Genomic DNA, 17,457 nt, shown 5'->3' with positions numbered 1-17,457 from the left:
CCCTTATCTCTTTCAGTGGTGGTACTGCTCTGTAGAGTCTGACTTCCCTAGGAAAATAAGGCCCTTAGTAGAGTATAAATAATGCATCATCTCTTTGCAGCCTGTTTATCTGTAGGGCAGACAAGTTCTCACAATACTAACTGTTGAAGAACTATAAAACTGTTCCAGGTAATGCATACAGAGAAGCCTAGAGCATGCTGGAAAAGTCTCAGCGTAGAGTTTCGTATAAGTGAGCCATTGCTCAAAACATCTGCTTGAAGGGGCTGCCCTTCTCTTGGTACTTCTCTTGTTCTCAATACAAGCTTTTCACTGTACTAATTCAACAGCAGAATGATAACCTTTATCTGGGCTAATAAGCCGAGATGTTGCAGAAAAGGCTTTGACCACTGAAGCCAGCACAAAACAAGAGGGTTGGGAGGATGTGGCCAAGACAGCAACAGAAGAGGGAGGATACTTTCTGAGGCAGCTTTATACAGTGGTGGTTTTGCTTGATGAATAGGAGGAGGGGGGGAAAACTTGGCCAGCTTTTTATTTCTTCTCGACTGTTTTGTTCGCCTTCTCTTGTATTTGGCCCTGTATCTGAAGTCTGGTTTGAAGACACTCTACCTTTAGATTTTTATAATTTTTGTTTTTACCTCCTCCTCTTTTATCTCAGGATTGAATATGATGCGTATCGAACAGACCTAGAAGAGCTGAATCTTGGCCCTCGCGATGCAAACACTCTGCCAAAGATTGAGCAATCACAGCAACTGTTTCAAGCGCATAAAGAGAAATACGACAAAATGCGTAATGATGTATCTATCAAATTGAAATTTTTGGAAGAAAATAAGGTAAGCTACAACTTCTGATTATACGTTTAGGAGTTTTATCCTGTACGTTTCTGCTTTTTTGGAAGTACTTTAGTTGTTAGATCTTAAAGTGTATCTGAATTGAAAAGTAGAACGAGCAAAGAAAATAAGCTGCATCTTCTGAGTTCTTGCTGGAGGACACCTTATTAGAACAGAAGTTCCTTATCAAGCTGTTCTAGCCACAAATGGCAAACATGGCAGTAAGTTGTTAATACTGGAATTTTCAAGTTTGGTAAAGCATTCTTTTTCTAGTTTATCGCATTTAATGGTTAAATGAATCATATAACTACAATTTAATATTGAGTTAAAACTTGTATTTGCCAACACTGGCAGGGAGGATATGCACAGAGAAAGTAAGAGAACTGTGAATAGGCTTCTTCAAAATTAAGCTTTCTTTAAACTGATAACCTGAACTAAGCCTGAACTGAGAAATACAACTTTCTGTAATTGATGCCTTTTATAGTTTTAATTCTAAATAGGGCTTTTGAACTGTTGGTTTGAAGGGGTTTTCCCATATGTGTTTATTCCAACTGTACCATTTCATTTATACCTACTTAATGATAGGATTCTTACCCCTCTTATTCTACCAGCCAAAAATAGAGTAGCCAGGCGGAACTCACCTTTAAATTGTGCTTTCTTTGATAAACAAGTCCTTCTAAATTGTTTCTAAATAGATGTAAAAATGATGGTTTTTCAAGATCTCATTTTCGTTCGTACTCATAGTAAATGAAATGGTTATAATAATCTCTGACTGTATTTCCTGTGTCTTCAGAGGAAGGAAAATATGGTCAAAACTTACATAAAAGATAGTAGTTTATCAGTTTGTTCATATCTAGCAGTTGAGTAACATTTTCAGTGTGAGTTAATTAGTGAGGTGGGCTGATACCAACCTTATGAAGTTTAACCATGCCAAGTGCAAGGTCCTACACCTGGGTCGGAGCAATCCCAGGCACAGCTACAGGCTGGGCAGAGAAGAGATTCAGAGCAGCCCTGCAGAGAAGGACTTGGGGGTGCTGCTCGATGAGAAAATGAACATGAGCTGGCTTCAGTGTGCGCTTGCAGCCCAGAAAGCCAACCATATCCTGGGCTGCATCAAAGGAGCATGACCAGCAGGTCGAAGGAGGTGATCCTGTCCCTCTACTCTTCTCTTGTGAGACCTCACTTGGAGTATTGTGTGCAGTTCTGGTGTCCTCAACATAAAAAGGACATGGAACTGTTGGAACAAGTCCAGAGGAGGGCCTTGAGGATGATCAGGGGACTGGAGCACCTCCTGTATGAAGAGAGGCTGAGAAAGGTGGGACTGTTCAGCCTGGAGAAGAGAAGGCTGCGTGGAGATCTCATAGCAGCCTTCCAGTATCTGAAAGGGGCTTATAAGGATGCTGGGGAGGCACTTTAGTGATAGGACAAGTGGTAATGGGTTAAAACTTAAACAGGGGAAGTTTAGGTTAGATGTAAGGAAAAAATTCTTTATTGTGAGGGTGGTGAGGCACAGGAATGGATTGCCCAGGGAAGCTGTAAATGCTCCATCCCTGGAGGTGTTCAAGGCCAGGTTGGACAGAGCCTTGGGTGAGATGGTTTAGTGTGAGGTGTCCCTGCCCATGGCAGGGGGGGTTGGAACTGGGTGATCTTAAGGTCCTTTCCAACCCTAACTATTCTATGATTCTATGATTTTATCTGTATGTAGGTAACAGCTGCCTGTCAGAGAACATAGGAGTGGCCCCAAATGGCAACTGAAGACTCATGAATTGTCAACAGATGAGAAGAAATAAAAAGTGAAGCAAATCAACAAACCTTTTGGTTTCCAAAACAATACGTGCTAAAAATGTAGCTCGTGAGCACTGATACTTCATATGGGCATTTGCATTAGGAGCGGGGGTCTGGGACCACATAGCCAATTAAGAGCTGATGAACCAGATCATTAGATGATTGAAAACTGACTTTTCATGTATGTTTCTTGCAGATTTTGTAGCCCATTAACTTTCAAATTGAAAAAATCTGTATTGAAATTCATATTCTTGAACAAGCTGAAGTCTAATCTAAATGTTGATATTTATGCTTGAATTAGAAAACGCTCATAAGAACTGATTTTTAAAACAGTGCTAGATTGAAAATGGGTATACTGAAGGTGCGTCTTCTCCCCCTCTCCCCCCCACCTCCCCCCCTTCTTTTTATTTTCTACTAACTACTTTGCTACTCATATAACATACTTCTGTTGAAATGGTTTGATTCCTGTGCAGGAATTCAGAGGCTTAAGTTCAGATTGGTTGAAAATAGCACTTACCCAGCTTCCTCTTGGTTTGCATTAACTGCATGGGAGACTGATCAATTTATGTTTCTAGAGATAAGAAAGCTGCACGATGAAAACATTTTATTTCCATCTCGAATAAAAAAGTTTCCATATGTTTTAAAAAAGTAAAATAGATGATAATTTAGGGAACACTAAAGGAATTGTCTTCGTAGTGACAGTCTTGAATTAGACCAAGCATCCTGTTAGCAGTCACAGCCTACAAATTTTGTTTCTGAAAGAGATTGTTTTTTCCTTCCTGCCTTTTCTTTTAGATTAATACAGAGGGAACTTTCACATGCTTAAGCCTTTTTATCACTGGTGGACATTTCTCAGTTTTGACACTAAATATGTCAAAATATTTACTAAAGGGTGTATGTAATTTTTTTTTTCCCAAATAAGCCATAGAAGGGACTTCCTTTACAGTCAAATACTGGCTTAAATATAATTACTGAGAACTTTACTCAGGTAAACTTTACTTTGGTATTTTCTATTTGTTGTATGGGACTCTCCATAGTAAACAAAATGTAATCTTAATCCTGACTGTAAATTTTCATTTCATGAGCACTTTTTTTCCGAGCTTGCATTTGTCTCTGGTAGTTTTTGTTCTTCTGTTCCCAGACTGCTTCCTGGGATGTAGTGGGAGGTGGTGGTTATCTGAGAGGTAATGTTCGTACTAATCTGACATCTTTATTCCTTTTTCTGGTGTCAGCTGATTATTTTTTTTTTATTATCATTAATGTCAATGAAGGGGAGGTCCTGTTAAGAGCTCATATTTGTCCTGCAGCTAGTAATAAGAATTTGGGATGCACAACTGATGTGCCAGACAACTATGTAACTGTTACAAACATTACTTTTGATTTTTAGCTGCATATAAAGTGTGATTCCTCTTAAGTCAGTTACTTATTACGTTTTAAAGGATTATTAACTCAATAAGTATAGGATCAGTAAGTATAGGAACTACATTTTAATTTCAGTTAGATTTAATAATCTCAGATGATCCACTTCTTTGAAAGGTACATGATAACAATCCATCATAATTTAAACCTCTATAAATACAGCATGTGCCAAACATGAAGGAGAAGGAAGAAAGAAGAAAGAACACAATGGGCACAGTCTTATGAGTGTGTCTACAACACAGCTACTTCAGCTGTGGGAGTAGTACACTTTTTAGGAAATGGCTTAAACTGAAGACCTTAGATGATGCTGAATCCCAAATGGAAGGGCAGTTTTGGTATTGTGAAGCTGTTAACAGTAGTCCTGGAAAGGGAATTATACTAGTTATACTGATGCTATATTCTTAGTAACAGGAACTTGCCATTTTGTGTAGCAGGTCCATGTTGGTGCCCATTTAATAGAATCAAAATAAAGGAAGATCAGATGGACTAAATGCTGGGTTTACTCAGTCTCTCACAAAGAGCCTTTTTGTAGCCTGTATTAGAAAGCCTGTGTTGTTGCAGGCTTATTGCAAGGGAAATAGAAGGTTAGTATTTGAGCAGCTGTATCAAGGCATGGCCTTGCCAGACTGATACTATTATATACTAGAACATGCAGATCTCTGGTCCTCAACTTTCTTAATGCATATTGTTACGGTGCTGGATCTGGATGTGAATTAATATTTATTCTGTGTCTAATTACAAAAGTCTTTTTAGGTAAGAAAATGGTATAGTAGCCATATAATTTTTCTGTTGTAGATTGTAAACCTTTTGACTTCAAGTCCTGTAAATATTGATGCAGGATGTAGTACAGTGTAGTCTCAAGCTTAGTTGTTGTTACCGCTTCTGTGTTGAAAACAGAATTGTGTAATGAAACCTTCCGAGCTAAGCAATTAAGCAATTTAGGGTTTAATTTTAGATTAGATAAATCCGTTCATTATTACCTCCCAATAAATGCTATTACAATCTGACCAATATTGAACATTTAAAAAGAGTAAACTGAATCTTTTTTTGTCTGACAAATTTATGTCAAAACAGAATCCTAGATGTTCTTTTGTAAATGTAGCTCCACTAGATGCAGTCGGTTATGTTCACACTCAGAACGTTTGTCCCATATTTGGTTAAGCATGACATATGAAGAGAGCAGGGAAAACTGGGAGGTGATTCAAGATGTCACTGCAAAGGAACTATAAAGCCAGTTTAACTGGCTGTGGTCTCTGATTGGGCTGTACATTTAGGAGAAAACATGCATCATGTGATTGCAAGTCTCCTTGTTTCCCTCTAGGTTTTATACGTTAATGTTTCAGTTAAAAGCTGCAAGTTTCTGTCTGCAAAGCCACCATATACAAGGTTTCTGTTAATTCTATTATAGTAATTGATCCTGAGGTCAGAACTGATTATTCTGTGTACAGAAGGAGGTTGAATCAGCTGATGTGAGTTGTAGTTCTGGAGTTGGATGTGTAAATGCTTGCTTCTGCAAATGAAAGCAATATGCAGTGTAGTAACCTAGATGATGTAACTGTTTAGGCAAAATAACTTCAAGTAAAGATAGCTAGGGGAAAGGATTATGATAGCTGTGAGGAGGTACAGAGATTAGAAAGGGGTAGTCTTTCTGTTTTCTGAGGTGGGTAAAACAGTCTGAGGAGGTTGTAAAGAAATCTGTAGTTTCTGTGCCACAAAATATCTGGTGTTCAGAGGGAGGTGGGGGAAAGAGGACAATCTTTATGAGTGAAATATTAAGAGCATCCAGAGGAAATGTGAAAGCTTAATTCCAACCTATAGTATCTACTTTAATCTTCTGTTTAGGGCATGCTCATTTTTTTATGCTTATCCATAAAGTTCAGTTTTGTTTTGAGATTTAAGTTTGCCAAGTCTATTACAGAATGCTTACTCTGCTTGTAATTAGGAACAAATAGGTGTATGTAGTTAATTAACAAGGAACAATTAGTTTAAATGCTGTCCAGGTGTAAAACATGATGGCTTTTTGACAGGCATGCTAGTCATACATTGGAACCCATTTTTAGCAACATACCACTAATGTTCTTTGATTGAAAAGCAAATCTTCAATGCTTCTTTGCTGGAATAGGTGCTACAGACCTCAAGGATTGGCCTTTAGCACCATAGTCTAACAGTCACTTCAAGCTTTGCTGCAAGAAAGTGTGGTCCTTTCATCCTCTATCCCTTTCTCCACATTGCCTTCTCTGTTATGTTTACAGAAGTGTTTTTGCAGCTGCGCAGAGAATCAGATTGGGGAACTGATCCAGGTTAAAGCAAGTATGTTGTTGTCTGGTTAGTTTTAATCTAGATCTGTTCCCTGATCCAACTGACTACATAACTGCATGAATGTTTTGCCAACAGAGGGCTAAGGTGAAACATAGTGTGGAAGTAGGAATCAGTGTCTGGATATGGGAGTGGGTAAGGCTGAGATTCTTTCGTGGGAAAACTGGTTATGTTTGAACTTGGCTTTAAGTGAATACTTGTCCAGTTCTCAGCTGAGATTGCAGGTGTTTTTGCAGTGGGCATCAGGTGATTTGCGATGCAGTTTTTTCTGTTATAGTTGGCTGGCATTTCATAGTAGAGCTCAGCAGAGCTTTGTACAGTGTCGGGCAGCTGAAGTCTTAGCAGAAGTTGTAACACTTTTTACCTCTGCAACGAATTTGATAACAATCATAAAATCTACATCACAATGATCCGGCTAGAACCTCATACAATGGGGTAGCTCTGGCAGGTCAAAAAACCCCACCAAAACAGAACATGTTTTCTCAGTCCAAACCATCAGTCTCTACACTGCGAGTTCCTGCCTTTTTGTGTGTGTGCGTGCACGCATACCTGACCCTAGATCTGACTGAATTTATACAATTATCTGAGACTTCAGGGCAGTTCACAGAAGCTTTGTGTTAGAAGCTACTAACAAAGTACCAATTTTGGTTTCAAATTGATGAACTAGGGCTGAGAGGGTGGATTAATTACGCCTGTTTTATTTGAGTTCCTATAAACAGTATGAATAAAACTCCTATAGAATTCTAATAATATGCTACAACAGTGAGTGTACTTCTGTCTAGAATTCCTAGCTTGGATTGCATGAAGTCTTGCCTGACAAAGATGAAAGAATTTGCTCAAGCAAAGTCTGTACCTCCTAACTTTTTTGCACTCTAAACTTTTAAAAGCAAACCCTTTAAGTTGCTGTGACATTTTCCACTTGTGACATTTTCCATAATGGTTTGAGGCTGAAAATTTTTGTAGATTTAAAAAAATGTGTATTTATAGACATATGCTCCCACACAAACTGAAAAAGAGGCCATCTTTTATGACTCAGAAAAGCTGAACTATGTTGAAGAAGTGTAGCTAGCTAAATTCTGTATCTCCTAAATGCTAAAACATCGGTACGTGATGAATTTTGTGATGTCTTTTATAAATGGAAAAAACATTGTCTCAAGATATGATATGCACAATGAACTCCTTTCTAACCATACATATCTCTCATGGTTGGGTTTTTTCCTGTATTACACCATTAATGAGGCAAAAAGCCTCCTCTTTGACATATATTAATTAAGTTAGCCTGAATTATTAGCGGGTAAAACACGGGGATACCAGTTTTCAAATTGTCAGAGCAGCTTTGACCACCAAAGAGGTTATCACAAGTAGGATACTGAGCTCTGTAGAGTTTTCAGTTTATGGGCAAAATTTGTGAAATGAGACTATTCAGAAAAAAGCCAAACAAACCAACCTCTCAAAAACGTTGTGTACTCAGAAATGTCAACTTGTAGTGCTGAAACTTTTATATACACCTGCATGCATGCATGCATACACACACATGCTCAGCCTGCTTTTTATCAAAGTGTTTTGTTTTAAAAGTATATTATTACATTTCTGTGTAATAATGTAAATATTACACTTGTGTATGGCATGTCTAATATATGTTGGGATTTTTTTTCATTTGAGATATTTTCTTAAATGAGGGCAATAAAGTATTTCTGTATTGAGTCAGAAATGTATGCATTTAAGAAAAGCATGTCAGCTCAGTAACTTGTTAAAACAGGCATGGACAACTGGTAGGCATAGGTCAGCCTTGGCCTAAGGACACTTCTACTTCCCAGCATGACAGGAGTAGACTGTCCTTTGTGGACTCTGCTGAGAGATGAGGGCATGATCCAAATAGAGAAAGCTTAATCTGCTACCTGCCACATCTTTCCTTTGGGCTCAGTCAGCCATCTTGTTCCTCTATTCTCTTGTTGGCAAAATGCTATTGAGCTCGAAGTCTTGTAGGCTGAAAACAGGCACAGGGCCGCCACTTTAGGGATTTGGACTCTGACGCAAGAATAAGGTTGTATTGGGCTGAGATTGCACTAAAGAATAAAAAGGACAGGTTTTAGCTGCAGGAGAAACTGGAGAGATGCCTTGTCATACCATTGTTCATTCACAACTTCAAGTTTACTGGTGTGCTAGGATGAAAACATAACTTTAACTTTGGCTTCATTAGTGCTCTAGCTTGTAATCATGGACTAGTCTGGAAGAGAAAAACAGTGATGCCCTCCAGCTGTTCTTGTGGTCTTCTCCCCAGGATTTGACTACTGCTATGACTTGTGTGTTTCATGACTACTTTGCACAAATGTTAATAGTCAAGGTATTGACCAATGGGCTTTAAATAATACTGTGTTACAGGAGATAGACAAGAAATACCGCTGGGCAAACAACAGGTTTCATTTGGTTTAGTTATACCTGAGCTGGAAAACAGCAACTGTCTGCAAGGGGGATAAATAAAAGTATCCTTAGATAATGTATTTGTTATGTACTGCGCCAGGGAAGTGCATTTGGCCTGCAGGTAGGTACCTTAAACAGAGGTTTAGTATCTACTTTCAAGGAATCAAGTACTTGTCATCAAGAGTTCAATATTAAATAACATGCTGTTTAGTGAATTGCTTTTGGTCCATGCATACTGAGTTGGTATTGACTGTTATGCATAATCTAAGGTTAAAGAATTTTGTATTTGCATTTTATATTTTTAAACTTCTATTAAATAAATCTGTATGAATTCTGAGCACCTCAAATACACACATTTTTTATTTAATTTTTATAACTGACCTGCACTGCTGTTGACATCTGCTTCCTCTTCTTAACCTATCTGTATCCTTCCCTGCAGGTTAAGGTATTGCACAATCAGCTTGTTCTGTTCCACAATGCCATTGCAGCGTACTTTGCTGGGAATCAAAAACAGCTTGAACAGACACTTAAACAGTTCCACATCAAATTGAAAACACCTGGAGCAGATGCCCCATCCTGGCTTGAAGAACAGTAATCAGAGCAGAGATGAGGACCCAATGTTTAACCTAAATCTTTAAATCTGATAATAATCAAGGGTTGGGGGTTGAAGGACTGTTGTAGTGATTCTTGCACAGACAGCTTTAATTATTTGCCCCTTTTATAATACTGTAAAACTGAATTTGGTGGGAAAGTGGGTGACTTAAAGGTAACCAAACATGATTTCTGTCATTTCATATGCACTCCTTTTGTATGTAAAGGTTGGTGGTTATTTCTGTAACTGGGATGGGGGGGAGGGAGGGAAAGCAAAACTATAATAGATTTGCACTGACAAATGATGTTTGTGATTTCTGGTCATTTTGGTGGCTAGTCAAAATATTTGCAAATGGAGGTTTACATGATTTGTACCAACATCTGGTATTTTATAGATGAATATAGAAAACATCTTTAGTAATTTTCATATGACTTTTAAAAAGGAGAGAGTTAAAAGAGTATTTTGCAGATTAATAATATAAGGCTTTTATGTGATATCTGCATGTAAGGCAACTGTAGCAGATGGCTCATTGACCAGTGGAATTGCAACAAATGCATTTTTAAAAGATGTAACTTTTCATTATAGGTTCAGGGAAACCCAGAAAAACACTAAAGCAAGAATCACTTGTCAGTCTGAGGCTTCTAAGCACACATTTTTGCTTTGCACCACGTGGTTTGCTGAGTGAAGCCAACCATTCCGTGTACTAATCTCATTTAAAATTTTACTTTCTATATGAAACAAATACCGTACTAGCCTTAAATCACAGGTATGTGCCTTTTTATAAGATAATAATTTCCTTCAATGTACATAATCCAAGAACCCTTTCATGTAATGATTAGTCAGTCCCCAGTGAGGGGAAGGAGATGGTGTAAATGCTGTTTGTTGTACACTTGGAGCAAGTTAAAGCTCTGGTTAACCTTTATGGACAGGTGTGATTTTGAGAGAGGACATCGGGCCAGTATGGTTTTTCTGTTTAGTTGAAAAGCATACTTTGGTAATGGAATGGAGGATACTTTTTTAATTTCTCCATTGATCATGTAGTCCTTAAATGTAAAATTCTGTGTCAGTTTTATCATGGACATTTTAAATTCAGTATATTGGAGTCCTCATTTGCACGTCATGTTGCTTTGTGTTCTATTAAGTAAAATGAAATACTTCAAATATGTTAATTACAGCAGTGTGGATTGTATGATTTATGTACTGTATGTTCAAATGCCTTTCAGCTGACATTCTTAAAGTTTTCAGTGCTTAACACAACTGTAATGTAACTGTAAATCAAACTTTGTAATCATTCCTCATTAAATTCTGGGCCTGACAGAGCCTTCTTTATGTTTTTGTTCTGTCATAATCTCTTGTAATAGTTCATTTATGTTCCTCAGAATGTATATCTTATGTGAATTTTGTATTCATATTAAAGGTGTTTGCAGTCAAACTTCCTTGCCTTGTGATAGTTAAGACTAGAGCTCAGCCTCTGCAGTGAAAGCTTAGTCCTGTTTTTCTGAGTTACCACCTCTGCCCAAGAATTTCTGGTAGAAAGGTAGTAGGTGGTAACACTGCTGTTTTATTTCGGGATGATTAAATAGTGTGCAAGTTCAACCTGAATGGAAACTCATAGTGAAAGAAGTCTTTTAGTATATGTAATTCTTGACTTAAACTTTTAAAGAAATTTCATTATCTTTACAATTCTTACAGAGCCACTGAATTCCAGATCTTGGCATGTGTATGATATGATGGTGCAAGAAAGAAATTAGCTGTGTAACTATGGTTGAACTAGGAAATGCAGATAGGAGCATTATAGCAGGGATGAAGAATGCAAACCTGCTGACTACAATTGAAGTACTAGCGTTCAGAATGCTGCAGGAAGAGGATACATACGGAACATGTGTTGTCAGTTTTTATCTCGAATTCACGCATCTCCTGCTGAGAGTAGGCCCTGCCCAGGAGAAGCTGATCTATCAGAAATGGTAAGAGTGAATTTGAATCTGAAATTGCCTAATGCAGCAATGACCCATGTGGCGTTGTGTAACCCTCCAACTTTTGCAGTAGCTTAAAACTGCTAGAGTCTCTTCACTGTGAAGAAAAGTGGGACAAAAGAGGTGACTTGCTAAAATCTGTGTGTGTATCTTCCACTTTACTCACAGAAGCAGTAGTTATAATTGATGGCCTCAGGGGGGGAGGGTTCTGTGTTAAACTGATCAATAGGATATTAAACTGACTGCCTTTTTGTTAGTTTGTTCTTTCTTTGCCACCATTCAAATATATGTGCTTATGAAATAATTCAAACTCATGTCTTATATTCAAAGTTAGCTCTTTAGATCTCACCAAATTTAGAAACTTTTGCTTTTGGAGATCATAAGAGCAAGACACTTCTAAAGTCTCTAGTGGGAAGTAATTACAGTTGTCAGGCTTTCTGATACTAACACAAAGGCTGCATACATATCTTAAGGTCGTAATACCGGCATTTATCTAGGTAGACTGTCGTCAGGATGGATTTTGTCTGAAGAGGGGGCCATACCCACTTAGTAGAGGCTTGTCTGTGAAAGATTTCATCTCTGTTACAAGTTATCACATGAATGCTTCTAGTGTTCTGTGAGGTTTCTCAGGAAGAAGAATGTAAAGCAGTTAATAGTGTTTCAGATACACTGTTGTAGCTGCTCTACCAAGCAGAGATGCAGAGAGCTGTTTGTTTTCTTGGTGACCATACCATAAGTTATCCACACTTTTGGCTTGTTTGAAACATGTAGGTCCTATTATTTTGTTGTTACGAATTCTACAAACAGCCCTTCCACTCTAAAAATGCTCTTTGGCATACTTCATGTTTTGTCAAGTCCTCACAAAGAACCTTTTTGGTTCTAAAATGTGTCTATGGTTATATTTGAAGAGAGGTCTATGCAAGTAGAGCACAGTAACACATCAGTATCATTAAACTAACAGCTTGATTCCAATCTTCTGTCAACTGGTTTTCCCAGCAAGCTTATCTCTGTTCTGTCTCTGCTTCAGAAAATCATCAAAGTAATATAAAAGGAAAGCTAAATGTTCCCCTCTACCCCATTTTGAACTGAACAGGGGGCTTGTTCAGTTTGTATTCTCTGCTTATCTGCTCTTTTTCCTTGTTGTGGTATCACAAGAATAATAAGGTATTATAATTATTTAGCATTCCTCATCTGCAATTATCTTTACGTTTTTTTTTTCTAGTCTGCTTATCATTTCATGCTGCATGCCTGATGTGGGGGTTGTACTAGTCACAGGTCTTTTTAATCAGTTGTGAATCTTTTCATACTTTGTGATTGCTGCCCAGCCCAAACTTACCAAACTACTGGCACCTACGTTTGTGAAATTGAAAGTTTGGGTTTTTTTTTATGAGAAGATCCACAGAGGAGTTGACTCTTGCTTGATCTGTATTTTAATCTTCTATCCTTGTTACTTGGCCTTGTTAGCGGCTCTTTGACATCTTTGTGTTCTATCGGGTGGTTTTGGTTAGTTAAAGCTAGTGATGTGTAGAAAACACAGTTCTGTGTCTGTGACAGCAGCGTTGTTCACCTTGCCATTTGCCTGTTTTCACCAAAGTTCTTCCTGTTTATTTCTGTCAGTCTTACATGGAAACCAGGTAGATGTGATGCACTTACGCATTTTGTCATCATGGCAATGTGTATTAAGGAATTAGAAGAGAGGCGAGTAGGATGGATTGTGGCTGCCTTGGAGCAGAAGGGCATATATTGGTAAAGAAGCAGTGGGAAGGAAAAGCAATGTGTTGGTATTTCATCAGAGTCCCTATACCGAAATGCAGAGAAGCATTGTATAACCCTTGCAGAGCAATGGCCTTGGGCATAAAAGCTCAGTCTGATGGCTGGGAGTACTGGCACAAAAGCACTGCTTTTTACACTTCAGCTGCCAGTTAAATAATAATTCCAGAACGGGGCAGGAGCAGGGACAGTTCTGTGTTGCCCACTGTTGGTAGTGTACTTCTGGTAAGTACTCAGCAAAATGTGTGCTCAACTTTTTATAATTGCTGTAGGTGACAAGATTTTTCTCGGCAAATACACTCCATCTGACCTCTTCATGGGAATGCATTTTAAAGGTAATAGCTATTAGAAGAATGGAAATATCTGATATTCCGGAAGAAGCAGAAAAAGAGGTCAAGAGTATCTTTGCAGAGTTCCCTTGCATCACTGGTTGGTAGAATTTAGATGGGTACCGGTGTGGTTGGATGATAACGTTTCTTAATTAAGTGCAGAGATCAGATACAGAACAGAGTAACCTGAAACAAATTTTTAGTTTGGGTTTGCCCTGTTAGTACAGTTCATGCCAGCATAAACCCATTGGTTCACTCCGGAACAGTTCAGCTATCGGCAGCGTGTTCCCAGTAAATGGTACTTAACAAATGGTATGTCCTACTGGGCTAATTAAATAATTACACATCTTGCTGCCTTTTAAAGGCTACTGAAGGCTGTAAATTCAAGCACTTGAGTTAAATAATGCTAAAACCTGGTGTTGCCTGTTCAGTCTTGATTTGCCTTTCTTACATACGTGTATGCATCATGCTAGTTTTATGTGATAGTGGTAATTAATTGCAGGGTTGTGTTTCGAGAGGTTAACTACCACAATGCTTCATTTTGAAACCAGATTTTGAAACCAAATTGGTTGTAATGTATCTGGAGTGCCACAATTAACTTTCTCTCCCACCTTTGTCCTAACACTGGAGATGAGGGCTTGTAATGAAGATGACACCACCTTTTGTTCAGGTGGTATAAGTTGCTTTGTTCAAATTAGATCAGTCATTAAAGCCATGTTCAGCCTAAAGCATTGGAAGCTCTTTGTGCTCTAAAGAAAAGCAATGTTTACAAAAACCTTCTCCTTCTGTCATAGGGAAATGCATTAAAAAAGTAATAATCTTGAAACTGTCCCGAGCATTTAATTAACTAGAAACCTTAAAATACTAACGATAGGATTTGTTTCTGTAGCATACCAACTCATGTAAATGCTATCTGTTCTAGGGAGGTGCATTTGTTGCTTGTTATAGGTGGGGCTGCTGGATCTACCTATTATTAAAGTTGCTTAATAATTCCTACTGTAAAGACCTGTTTTCAGTTGTTTGTAACTTGGATTAATTTTAGCCATGTGGGCAAAATGTTTGCCTGCTGAGTGTTCACATTTTTGGGGGGTAGAGGGAGGAATCGGATAAAAGCATAAAATTAATTTAACACTGTGTTTCCGAAAAGTTCTGCTGAAAAAAACCAACCCACAGGGTGAGGGAAAGTTAAGAGTTTAACTTCATATCCGGGCTGGCTCCCGGTTCCTCTGCTGCCCTGTTCGGTTTTGAGGTTTTTTAATACAATGCCATTATGCAAGTCTCCTGTTTGGCTTGCTCTTTCCGTCTTTTGGAGCGAACATTTGTGCTCATGACTGGCAGCAATGAAAACAAGCCTCTTTGGTTCCAATACAAGCAGCCACAGTCCAAGCGGCAGCGCGCTTCCTCGCGGGTGACCTCAGGGGTGACCCGGCACTCTCGAGGAATGTCCACGCTGGCTCTGTGCTGAGGGTGCCCTCCCCAGCTGCCGCTAGCCGTGCCAAGCGAGGATGTGTGGCGTGACCGGAGCTGCCATCCACTGCAGCTGAGCTGTTCGCTCAGTGAATTTGGAGCTTAAATGACCACGTTCTGACATCGCACTTTGTACATTTGTCTTTGTTTTAATGCATTTTTTCCCTTTAGATCGAGTGAGTCAAGCGGACTGTCTTGCCAGACCAGCAGGTCCCATCTCTGGCTGCAGAACTGTAAGCTGGAAGGGTGTCACCTCAGGGACACTGGGGCCAGAGGAGGCTTCCTGCCCTCCTGCTCTTCCCCTGGTCCAGCTGCCTGACCCCCAGACAGAGGCAGCAGCAGCCCAGGTTAGGCACTCCACACCAGGTGAGACACGTTTGTCCTTCTGCACCTGCCCTCCCAGCCCTGGCCATGCCAAGGTGTTATGTTCTCTTCCGTGCTCAGCTCAGCAGCTCTGGTTGGTGATTGTGCAAGGCTGGAGGTGAGGCTTCTTTCTCCCTCCTTCCTCAGGAAAGGAAGCATTTCTGATTCTGCCTTGGAATGGGCCACTTGTAAGAAGCAGTGTTGGGGTGTGTGGGCTCTGTGTGTTCCTTGCAGCTGCGACTGCTTGCTTACTTCAATGAAGTCCTTTGCCTTCATTCTTCTGGAAAAATGGCTTTATTTTTGAAATGTGGCTCAATCTCTCTGCAAAAATATTTTAGAACTATATGTTTGTTTGCTGGATCATGTGTGGATGGCACTTTGGCTTTCAGTGCCACAATCCTGGTGCCACATAACCCAGGGTGTGATGACCTCTTACATTGACTTAAGCTCTCTCGTGCTGTCTTCATTGGAGATGACCTTTGAGCTTGCTGCTTATGCATGGGGCTCCCACAGCCTGATGGTGTGCCTGGCTTGCCACCTGTGGCGCTGAGCCAGCGGGCAGTGCCTGGTGCAGGAAGGGGGATGGAAAACGGGGTGTTTGCCTTGGGGGTGAGAGCAGAGGATGAAAGGCTTCAGCCACGGAAGGGAACCCTCTCCTTCTAACCGGTTGATACCACTGGTCTATTCCTACAGAAGCAATTGCAGTCACTGCTTTTGGTGATAGCATGTATATACGTATGTGATATATGTATGTATGTATACAGCTCTCACCCACCTTACCTGCAGCGTGTTCAGCTCAGCCCAAGCCCCACCGCGGCCGCCACGCACACCCCCGGCAGCCCCGCAGAGGTCCCGGTTCGGCGGTGCCGGTGCGGAGGAGCGCGGGCCTCCGCTGTCCCGCGGGGCGCTCCCGGGTGCCACCGCCGCTGTCACCTGCCGCGCCCGCGCCTGCGTGCAGCCCCGCCCCCGCCAGGCCCGGCGGCGCGGCCGCGGCGCGATGGGAGGAGGAGGAGGAGGCGGTGGCGGCGGCACCGGGCCCTGCTACGCGCGGTACCGCGTGCTCCGCGGGCGCGGAGGTGAGCGGCGGCGGTGGCGGGAGGGACGCGGAGGAGATCGGGGGGTGGGGGTCTGGCCGGGCAGGGGCTCCGCGCTGCCGGGGGGGGGGGTGTGGGGGGCGCGGTCAGGGAGCGCGGCGGGGTCCCCGTGGCCGGCGCGGGTTTTTCTGCACCTTCCCGAGGCGGCGGAGAGCGTTCCTGGGAAACGCGTTCCCCCACCCAGACCGCGGGGTCCGGTGTCCCCCGGCGCCTCTCCAGCAGCCCCTGCCAACGGGCGGGAGCCGCCGCCGCTCCGCTCGCATTGCGGGCGTGTCCCCGGCGGGGACCCCCGGCTCAATCTGGCGAGGCCGCTGCTGCCGCGGTGAGCGCAACCCTCGCCCCTACCCGGCCGCCCCCCACGACGGGGTCTCCGACAGCTCCCGCCGCGGAGCAGCGGGCCCCATGGCGCCCCCTGCGGGCGGGGCGGGGCCCAGCCGCTGGGGCGGGGCGCTTGCGGGTGCCCGGGATCCGACGGCGGGCGGGATCCTGAGATGAGACGGCAGCGGTTGTACCTCGGGTCCGGCCGAGCTGCCCGCCGCCGCGGCGGCGCTTGAAGGGAGCTGCGAAGTAAGGGTCTCCTGGGGCACCTGGGCGCGCTGCCCGCCTTCCGTGCGCACCCTGGCCACACATCCGCTCCGGACCGAGAGCAGGACGGTAAGGTGAGGGCTGTGCCCTGGCCACCCCTTTCCTGCGGCAGGGAAGGGGAAATAGCTGGAACCGAGCCCGCCGACCAAACCCGCACGGTGCCGGGGTGGCCCGGGGTCCGCTGCCCATGTGGCTCGTGTGGTAAGCCTGCCTGGGGTTCCCTTCCCAGGTTGGGATCTCTGTGCCGCATGAGGGATTTATTGGATGAATTAAGTGGTTAAGCACTGAGTTGCAGCGATAGCGCGAGTTGTGTGTTCTTTGTAACCCACATGTTTTGGCAAGGTGAGGGAGGTGGTGGTAGCAATTTCTTTAGCTGGAGTTTACCTTTTCTGTATGGCTGCTGTTGGGATCCAGGCATCCAAATGCTGTGGTCGGGCTTTAGTGTCAAAACCGGCGTCGTTCTCATGAGAATTTGGAGGGTGTCTGGTGCAGTAACGTGGGCAGCAGAAAACATAA

The 17,457-nt window shown here is 42.0% G+C and overlaps 2 protein-coding genes across 6 annotated transcripts in view; both read left to right on the top strand.

Annotated features, from left to right (window-relative positions):
- ARFIP1 (ADP ribosylation factor interacting protein 1) overlaps nucleotides 1-10,792 on the top strand; it is a 43,068-nt gene extending 32,276 nt beyond the window's left edge. For all 3 annotated transcript variants that reach the window (XM_061374380.1, XM_061374372.1, XM_061374364.1), the window contains 2 exons: nucleotides 656-830; nucleotides 9,208-10,792. In XM_061374380.1, coding sequence (XP_061230364.1) covers nucleotides 656-830; nucleotides 9,208-9,363 — 331 coding nt within the window. In that variant the 3' untranslated portion in view covers nucleotides 9,364-10,792. The remainder of the gene's footprint in view (nucleotides 1-655; nucleotides 831-9,207) is intronic.
- A 5,448-nt stretch (nucleotides 10,793-16,240) lies between these two features.
- Nucleotides 16,241-17,457, top strand: part of FHDC1 (FH2 domain containing 1) — a 36,528-nt gene continuing 35,311 nt past the window's right edge. The window contains exon 1 of one of the 3 annotated variants that reach the window (XM_061374246.1): nucleotides 16,241-16,338. The gene's annotated coding sequence lies outside the window, so the exon portion shown is untranslated. Of the gene's footprint in view, nucleotides 16,339-16,861; nucleotides 17,016-17,457 lie in introns of those variants that run through there. The other 2 variants (XM_061374238.1, XM_061374230.1) reach the window with 2 other exon arrangements.

Source organism: Neopsephotus bourkii, unplaced genomic scaffold (genome assembly GCF_033783945.1).
Source record: "Neopsephotus bourkii isolate Nb327-2 ecotype Australia unplaced genomic scaffold, CSIRO-AGI_Nbou_v1 NB_168, whole genome shotgun sequence".
In the NCBI taxonomy this organism is placed as follows: Eukaryota; Metazoa; Chordata; class Aves; order Psittaciformes; family Psittacidae; genus Neopsephotus; species Neopsephotus bourkii.
Note: the sequence above shows the minus strand (reverse complement) of the source record. Positions and strands in the feature narration are given on the sequence as shown.